This window comes from Armigeres subalbatus, unplaced genomic scaffold (assembly GCF_024139115.2).
Source record: "Armigeres subalbatus isolate Guangzhou_Male unplaced genomic scaffold, GZ_Asu_2 Contig836, whole genome shotgun sequence".
NCBI lineage: Eukaryota > Metazoa > Arthropoda > Insecta > Diptera > Culicidae > Armigeres > Armigeres subalbatus.
In genome coordinates, this window is record NW_026943630.1 from 119,268 (window position 1) to 128,757 (window position 9,490).

At 42.8% G+C, this 9,490-nt stretch overlaps 2 protein-coding genes across 3 annotated transcripts; one reads left to right on the forward strand and one right to left on the reverse strand.

Moving 5' to 3' along the window:
- The first annotated feature begins 215 nt into the window (after nucleotides 1–215).
- On the forward strand, nucleotides 216–2,934 carry LOC134204706 (nibrin-like). 2 transcript variants are annotated; one of them, XM_062679485.1, is made up of 5 exons: nucleotides 216–248; nucleotides 318–376; nucleotides 446–1,021; nucleotides 1,089–2,596; nucleotides 2,796–2,934. In XM_062679485.1, the coding sequence occupies exons 1-5, from the start codon at nucleotides 238–240 to the stop codon at nucleotides 2,877–2,879; spliced, it is 2,238 nt and encodes a 745-aa protein (XP_062535469.1). In that variant the 5' UTR covers nucleotides 216–237; the 3' UTR covers nucleotides 2,880–2,934. The 2 variants fall into 2 exon arrangements, with proteins under 2 accessions (XP_062535469.1, XP_062535470.1); XM_062679486.1 differs by having other exon boundaries at nucleotides 2,770–2,916.
- Nucleotides 2,926–4,362, reverse strand: LOC134204707 (uncharacterized). Its single transcript, XM_062679487.1, is given in 3 exon segments — nucleotides 2,926–3,767; nucleotides 3,769–4,070; nucleotides 4,183–4,362. Coding segments are annotated over 3 exon segments (1,218 nt in total). The 5' UTR covers nucleotides 4,262–4,362; the 3' UTR covers nucleotides 2,926–2,930.
- Nucleotides 4,363–9,490: the final 5,128 nt, after the last annotated feature.

Here is a 9,490-nt window from a genome sequence, read left to right on the forward strand (position 1 = left end):
TACTGTGCGGGAGACAAATGCGTTCGCCCAGGTAAACCCTTTGCGGCCGGCGGCAACAACAGGCGTTTCACCCTTCTGGCATAAGTCAGCTTACGCCGTTTCCAAATGTTGGTCTTGGTTTTTTCCATCCCGCCTCTTCCAATCCAATCTGACACTGCCTTTTTTGTTGTTTTGCTTATGTCAAAACAAGAAAACAATAAACAACAAACAGAAAGGACGATCCTTCCTTGTCATGTCATGTTAGTCCGGTTAGTTTGTTCTTGTTCTTATATCTCAGGTTCTTATATTTAAACGATACGTAAAATAATTAATTGCAGAAGTAATTGCGGTTTTAATAAGCAGTTAATTATGTGGTTTTTGAGAAATATCCAAAACGGTATTACCAGTTTCATAATGTACACGTTTTGCCGTGAAACTCGATTACAAACTGCTTTTCTTAATCCAGGGACAATCTACTACGTTCGGCCGAGTATCGCTAAACACACGGTAAGCCGTTCGACGGGCGAGCTGATCATCCAAGGAGATCCTTCAATAAGCCGGAACCATGCATTTCTTTATCCTGAAGCGAATACCCTCAAAGTGATTGACGCCGGGTCGCGGTACGGAACGTTTATCAACGATGCCATCGAGTCGGAGCGGGATCCAATAGCCAAAGACAGCCCTTCGGAATTGCGACAAGGCGATCGGTTGCGCTTCGGCAAATGTGAGAGTGTCTGGACAGTGGGTCGGAAGGAGTTCGATTGCATCACATCAACGATTGCGGTGAATGCACGATTGAAGCAAGCATTGCAGTTCCTTGGTGGAGAGGTGCGGGACGCGTTCGAGGAAGGAAGCACTCGATATTTGATCATGAAGGCCATCACGACCACGCCCAAATTGCTGTTGTGTCTGATCGATCAGATTCCCGTGGTTAAACCGGAATATTTCGATGAATGTGTGAAAGCAGTCGAGCGAGGAAGAGAGCTTCCCAATGAAAGCGATTTTGTTCCGGAATTCGCCGAAGCGTACGTCCGTAGTGAAGGTATTCTGGCCTCATCAACTGTGATAATTGTATAATCATTTAATTTAATATGTACCTAACCCTCTAGGTATGTCATTTGGAAAAGTGCCCGAAAGGAAAACGCTATTCAAGGGAAAGACGTTTGTCTTCATAAAACCAAAGCATATGAGTCAGTATGAAGAGATCGTTAAATTGGCCGGCGGAAACAGCATATGCGCTCAGAAACGAAAGATTGCGAAATCTTTTTTCACCAGTGAGGATGTGATCGTGATGCAGGCCGGGTCGGATTCTCAGCTGTCGCAGACATCGTCGCGGGCCGTCGATGGTTTAACGCAGATTGTGTCGAACGCTGGCCGACGCTTAATACCGGATGCGGAAATCGGTCTGTCAATTCTGCACTGTTCGCTGGAAAAGTATTGCAACCCTCTGTACAAGTTCACCAATGTGTTAGATTTGGAAACGATTCCGTTTTCAGAAGGCGGTGAAACATTGGCGAAGAATAGTGAAGAGTGTGTCGGGTCGTTGAAAGTCGGCGTAAAAGAGAGTATCTCGATTCCGGAGACAGAATCGCGAGATAGTTCACAAAATGTTGACGTTCACAAGAGTTTGACTACAGAATCAATGGACTACAGTGAGCAGCCTTTGAAGATTTCAGAAAAAGGTAAGGTTCATGATTTCGCAAAACCCAGCGAAACAATGGCCAAGACTGGAAAAGAAAAACGTAAGCGGGAGGAAATTCCACAAGAAAACATTAGTCCAAAGGAGACTAAAAAAGTTCGTTCGGAGTACGCCCCGATAGATGATGAGGTGCTGCCCAGTCAGTTGGATATTCCGGAGACTCCTGCTAGTATTCAACCTTCACAAGCGTCCAACTTTTCAGGATTCTTATCGGTGAACCGTGAGAATGTCATAGAGGAAGCAACGCAAAAGCAGAAACAGAAACGGCCTTTGAATTTATTGCTCGATGATGGTGAAGGTGATTTGTTCAATTTTGATGAAACCGCTCCAAAGCGAGCCAAACGCCAGGCATCGATTTCCGAGGCGTTTTCAAGTTCGCAGCAACAATCCCAAGCTAGCGAGAGGCGATCTCGCCACCAACAAGCAGAAGACGATGATCTTTTTTCGTTCGATAGTGGAAGCTCGAAGCGTTCGAAGCAGAAAAAATGTGATCAGCAATCGGTACCACGCCTGTTAACAAAAGCAACCCATCCTAGTACGACGAATGGGTCTTCTGCTTCGGTTCAAACGTACAAACAGTTCATCAAACCTATCCAGATACCAATGGATGGATGGTTGGCATCAACGTTCTGTGATCTGAACATCAAAAGTCAGAAGGAGGAGCCAGGGGATGTGAACAGCAGTGATTCCGTGAGTCCAACGAAGATAAAAAAAGAACCAAACGATGAGAGCGAAGACCAGAAGACACGGATTTGGGTGGACGGAATGGAGGCGATGTTCCAGGTACGGGTGAAATGCATGAATTTGACATCGCATCGGCCGCACGGTGGAGAGGGGGATGAGGCAGCAAGCCTCTACTCAACGGGTGATGCAAACTCTACCGTTAATGGTCGAAACAATTTCAAGGCCTTCGTAAAGGTGAGTAATATTATTTTTTTGGGATATGAAAGTTTCCATTCTTTTGACTAGTTTTCGAAATATACGAGAGATATTTCTCAATGTTGATTCTTCAAACATATAAATAGTTTAAAGATTGGAAACCATAAAACAGTGAAGCCTAACACAAATTACGCCAAATTTTAACCGACCAGACACGTTTCCATATTTCTATTTGCAGAAACAAAACTTCAAGCTGCAGCAAACGGTAGTTCGAACGAAACCAGTGTGCGTGCTGGACAACACCCAGGACGACCACTTCTAAAAGATGGTTGTTCGCTCACTGATTCGAATAAAATGTTACACAAATGTTAATCTACTTTGAGGAACGTTTATTCATTTTCGATTTCCCTTTACCACCCGAGGGACTCCTGCCTATCAGCTCCGTCAGTTCCTGTTTGAAAATTTGCAGCAAATCCTTGGTGCCCATGCGATTCATTTCTCTTGCCATGCTGGAGGCAAAGGCGTTGAACGCATTATCGGCCAAATTTTGGGTGACGGCTTGTGATAGATTCTGTCGTCGTTTTGTCTTTTCTTCGTCCAGGAAATTTTTCACGTCGAATTTGGATTTCACGCTTTGTGCGTCGAAATGGGGTTTGTTGGGCAATTGCTTGGCTTTGGCGAATGGCATTCGATCAATACGCTCTCCTTCGTCGAACTGGATCTGTTTAAGGAGAATAGCCTTTGGTATAGAAGCAGACATGTCTGTTTCGATTGTAGGCTTTGTCAGTGTGGCATTAATGCGCGCGTCTATTGTGTTGCTAGTGGTTCGATCAGATGTCTCTTTTGAAAGCAAAAGAAACAGATTAGAATCAGAACTCAGTTTAAGATCCTGGGCACCTTCCTCACATGCGATTATTCGCTGGCTGTATTCCTTTCCTAACCAAATGCCCAAGTCTTCCGGGTAGAAGCAATCAATGCCAAGTGGCCAATCTTCAGCTGTATTTTGTAGAAGTGAACGGAACGGGTACAGTTTGTTGTAGATTTGAACTATCTTTTGGCAAATATAAATCGATTTGTACCACACTTCGGCCAGCAGACACAAGAACAGTGAACAAACATTGAAGAAAGAACCGGTGGACATAAATCTGACATAGAACCGAGCTGCATTCTCAGACAGAGACGCAATCCGACTAAAGAGCTTCGCCAATCCCCTGACAGCGCACCAGAAGATAATCCAGATTGCCTCGTGTTGGCAGTTGCACTATTTTCTCCAAATAATTCCCATCTGGCAGTAAATTAAGGAAATTCGAAAGCATATGAACGACGTCCACCGTACGGTACCGAAGCAACGATTGGTTTAACTGTTTGATTAGCCGGAAACCGTGCATATTGTAGAAGCGGTTATCCCAATGAACACAAAATCGGCTGACGTATGCGGCCGCTTGGTCGAATGAAGCCTGCGACTCGAAGTACCGTAGAGCATCGGTGATGGTACTGATGAGGCAGCGAATCTCTGAAATTGGATGCATTTGAATGGAAAAGGAAAACGACTTTTATATCATTGCTTTAGCACGCTTGTCACACAAATTGATGCGCTTGATAATGATTGGATTATGAACACTTACCATCTTTACTATGTTTAGTTGTACAAGCAAATGTATTCAGTACCGGTGGAACAAGGTCCCTTCTATTCCAGACTTCCATTATTGAACCGTGATTAACCAAAACTGAAGCGAATTAGAACGAGTTGTTTGCAAAACAAATCCGATCGCGGGCACGACTTGATGGAGCCGAGTGGAAAGCACGTGTGTTATTAACGGGCGGGCTTGAAAAGGGCTCACCTGGATCAAGCCCGAAGATTGTTTTTGACATTATTATGACAGATCATAATAACGTCCGCAGATCCGAAATTTCGCGTGTGGCAGTTTTGATTTCGTTTTCGGTGCGGTGGAGTTGTGCAGTGCATATTTTTGCAGCTGGAGACTATTGCCGCAGTTTTCTTCCAGCAAATCCTGGTGCAGTGACTCATAAAATTGCATTGCTGATTAGCTTTTGCGGATACAAAAAGATAGTATTTTGATCGAAGATTAGCAGGAGCAGGAGGAAGACAGCGATGGAAAACCTAACCATAAGTATGACATTTTTTCATCGCCGATAAAATTTTATCAATACGTTATCGCAATTTTTGTAGCATTGGCACTTTTGTCGATTTTGAGTATGTATCGTAAAATCTCGAGTTCTTTAGTTCTTTTTAATTCATATCAGATAAAGATGTTTATTGTATTAACTATATGTACGTATATGAGTTTTGTAGTGGTAGACTCCGCCGTAGCAAATATTTCTTGGAATTAGAAATTATTTAGCTTCTATTCGATGATTCATTTTTCTCTGTAAACGCTAAATCGTTGGTTCTAATTATGAAATTTACTCAACCTACAACCTTTAGGTACTGTACAGGCCACTACGGCTTTACCCGGTTATAAATTGCGTCAGCTTATCAGCTTTATAAGGCAGACAAATCTAAACTATAAAATAAAATAAAACATCAAAAAGACACAATGTTCACATGGTATTAAACCATGGTTTGTTATACATTAAACAGTTCAGAAACATTGTAAAAATGGGGGCAATATACTTGCCACCAGAGCTTTAAATATTCGATTATTTTTTTTATGAAGCCCGGTCGGTTGTCCGACATTTCGCGGTAAAACATTCCGCGGTTAACCATTTCGCGGTGTACCATTTCGCGGTCTGTATCATTTGGCGGTAATCTGTTTCGCGGTTTATACAATTTGGCGGTATTCCGTTTCGCGGTATATATTATTTCGCGGTGCTCCGTTTCGCGGTATTCAAGCTTATGTCGAATTCGTTTTTAAAAAGTTCCAACCTAGGTTGGAACCAGTTCCAACCTAAGTGCTGTCAAAGTGTTTTTTTATTCGCTCAGGTTGGAACTAGGTTCGCACTAGTTCCAACCCCAAAGCTGTCGGGTTCGCACTGTGTTGTTTCACGGTTTCGCACCGGGTTCACCAATACAACTGTACTACAACTGTCAAAACCACGTGGGTGGGTGGGACTGGGCGGAATAAACAAGCAGAAGGGAGAAACTAAATTGTCTGTTTATTAAAATAAAATGCGCGTTGGAAATCTTTTTTCCGGGAATTTTGTGATATTTGTTATTGTAGTTTAGAATGAAATTAATCCGGTACTGTTGTCTAGATTCAGTTTTAAAAATAATTGTTAGGGAAGTTATGTATTCATAAATTCATTCAGTTTTTCCTCACAGGTGGTGTCCTAAATTAGGTCAGTGGATGGAATTATGTAGTTTGGGAATTTCCCTTGAAACCCGTTCACAAAATCCGCTAAGAATTGTCAGAAAAATATATTTGAGGAATACCGAATAGAATTATTTCTTATGCTTCTTCTTCTTCTTCTTATTGGCATTACATCCCCACACTGGGACAGAGCCGCCTCGCAGCTTAGTGTTCACTTAAGCACTTCCACAGTTATTAACTGCGAGGTTTCAAAGCCAAGTTACCATTTTTGCATTCGTATATCATGAGGCTAACACGATGATACTTTTATGCCCAGGGAAGTCGAGACAATTTCCAAACCGAAAATTTCCTAGACCGGCACCGGGAATCGAACCCAGCCACCCTCAGCATGGTTTTGCTTTGTAGCCGCGCGTCTTACCACACGGCTAAGGAGGGCCCACGCCATTTCTTATGCAGAATTTCTTTTGTAATTCTTCCAAAAACTCCTTCGTGCGTTTCAAAATTTTCTTCTGGAATTCTGCCAGAAATTACTTCAGGAATTCTTTCTTGAATTCTTGTATGCGATATCTTTCAGGCATTCCTCCATATTTTTTCCAAGGGATCCTTTCGAGATGAATTCCTTTGAAAATTCTCCTAGGAATATCTTTGAATACTGTTCCAGGATTGTCTCTGGAAGTTGTTCCAGGAATTAATTTGGAAATTCCTACAATATAATTTCTTCAGGAAATCCTTCTAGAATACAGGAACTTACTCGAAGTATCCTTCAGGAATTGCTCCGCAAGTTTCGTACATAAATTCCCCCGGAAGTACCTTGAGCAATTCCTCCGGGAGATTCTTGCAAATTGAAAATGCACGGGGCCCAAAATCCGGCGGAAAATTTTCCCGAGGTGTGAGGCTACCTTTATCAGGAGAGGTAGCGAGAAAATAAATTAGTGAATCCTGGAGAATTTTTATTACATGCTTCTGAGTGTTCTCCGAAAAAAACTTTTGCAGAAATAGACGAATTTACGGAAATACGGAAAATACGGAATTCTTGGTATAAAAATGTGCACGGGATTATTGAATATAATTAAATAGGGGAACTGTTCCGATCTCCATCTCACTGAACATATATTCATCTCATCGGGAAACAAAGAAATGCAGCACCAATTTCGGCGCCTCTTTTTGTCTACATGCGTGCTCACTGCTGAGAATCACAAATCAGAAAATCACAAAAGTAATAAACAATCCAAATTCCTTTCCATTGCTTTGTTTCTGATGGGATGAATATCGGAGCCATGAGATGAATTCCAGGAACAGTTTCCCTGTTTATATCCACTGAAAAGTAAATTCCACTATTTGCAAAAATCAGTTCACGCACTTAAACATATTTACTTATCATAATCTGATTAGTCAACGCCAACGCACTGCCAGTGCACTGGATGTCCTGGATCATATGTTTCGAATCAAAACAAACACGATGCTACGCACACCAACATATCCAATGACAGATGGAATTGAAAATGTTTTTTTATTCAGGGTTCGGGTTGGCACTGACCCAGGTTTAAAAACGAATTCGACATTAGATTATCATTTGAACTTTTTTTTTTGTATTTTTAAGAGTTTGCCATTTTTTTCTACCAACTATTAATTTTCTCTTCTTTATATGGCCGTTTCTTTCATTGCATTTCCCTTTCAAGTATTTTTCTCTTTTCTTTTACGCATTATTTTATGTTATTTTCAAAAGACATATACATTATTGTCAATATTAGATGTGTGAACTTTGTCATCAAGATACACTATATCATATGATAAAGGTCGCTGTCTTAATACCTTAAAAGGCTATGGTATTCTGGTAGAATTCAGAAGATGGAATGACAGAAAATTATTCATAAGGCAAAAAGTATCTTCCTTAAATGTTAGCCGGTATTAGGCTAAATATCATGTGCTGTCTTCTTCAAATGTTCGCATTTGCCCGGTATAAGACAATATGTGCTGTTTCGTCTTCTTTAAATGTTCGCATTTGCCCGGTATAAGGCAAATTGTGATGTTTTGCCTTCTTTAAATATTTGCATTTGCCCGGTATAAGGCAAAGTGTATTGTTTCGCATTCTTTGCATACCGTCATCGGGGTGACAATGGGTCAAATGGGGGTGAGAATGGGTCACTGTTTCAACCACTTAGAATGCTTGTAAATTGGATTGAATGCATCTGAGGGCAAGAAGATTAAAAGATAAGAGACCTTTTTAGACGATTTTGCTCTTCGACCTCCTGACTGTCGGCGAAAGCGATGACCCATTCTCACCCCCAGACCCATTGTCGGGGGCAGCAGGGACTATGTCCAAGGGCCTTACGAACCCTCCCCACGGCCTCTGCGAGTCAGGGGGCCTGTCTAGGACGTGGTGGGGTTTGGTGTGTCCGCAAGCAGGCCCTACCAAAGCGACCTTGCGCCGCTCAAAGCGCACAACAGCCCAGGGAGTGCCAATTGGCATGGGGAGTGTCCCTACTTCGGTAGGGTAGCGCGTGAGCTGCTTCGGTAGGGTAGCGCGTGAGCTGCTTCGGCAGGGAGCGAGTTATCTGTTTGTGCTGAGGCAGGAGTGTCATAGCGCGTCGCCGCTATTGTCACCTCGAAGCGCACTCAGATGGTGTGAATGGTGTGCGAGCACCCAAGTCAGTCTCGCATGGGACGGGTGCCTGTGTGAGCGATAATGAGCGAGTACGTTTAGTACTGCCATCCTCCAGAAGTAGTACTGGGAGGTAGTTCCTGGGGGAAACGATGGTGGAGCCCAAAGGAGGTTAGTCGGTATTACCGGTATGGTCGAGTCCGACACTCCAGTACACTTCTGTGTGGCAGTTTGGCAACTACAATGCACGTGTACTGGGTTAGTGTGTAAATGCATTCTCCCTTGTAAAAAAAAAGATCCATTGTCACTACCGGTGCGGTGGCGGTAGTCGTATTTGCAAATATGTTTTGCTTCAAAACATTTTTTTTTGTTGGGACTTGAATTTATATGAGTCTGGTGTAAACTCAATGATTATTCACTTTACATAATAATTTGGTGAATTTGAGACTTTACAAAGTTAAAGAACACATTATTTAACTACTTGTAACATTAGTAAAATTAAACCTGCAAATTGGTATTGACCGCGAAAAGTTTCACCGCGGAATAGTACTAACCGCGGAATGGTATACCGCCAAATAATATAAACTGCGAAATGTTATACCGCGATATGATACTGAACGCGAAATGGTAGACCGCGAACTGGTAAAAAGCGAAATGGTTAACCGCGGAATGTTTTACCGCGAAATGTCGTACAATCGGGTCAGTGAGCAACCTTAGAGAAGATCAGGTTCGGGTAACCAACCCCGGTTGGAACTATGGTCGTATGCTGACAGGGAAAGGGGGGGGGCTCCTCTTCGGAGGTGCGAATCTCACTGAGCGTCTGTTCTTCATGTTTGGAGCGGCTCACAACAGCGTCTGTTCTCCATGTTAGGGGCGGCTGATCATCGTCCGATCGCCAGCAAGGGGCTCTAAATTGTATCGTCTGCGATTCGGACGATAGATTATCAGCCGAATTTAATCCGTCTCGGGACGTGCCTCCTGAGTCAACCTTCCGCAAGCACTATAGCTCTCCAACCGCCTGTGTCCAGTGACACCAATACATATATGCATCTACTGCTC

What these genes read in the sequence shown, in the direction of transcription:
- LOC134204706 (XM_062679485.1), top strand. An exon ending in TTTGAGAAATATCCAAAACG is followed by an intron (nt 377 to 445) that starts GTATTACCAGTT and finishes TTCTTAATCCAG; the next exon opens with GGACAATCTACTACGTTCGG. An exon ending in AGCGTACGTCCGTAGTGAAG is followed by an intron (nt 1,022 to 1,088) that starts GTATTCTGGCCT and finishes CTAACCCTCTAG; the next exon opens with GTATGTCATTTGGAAAAGTG.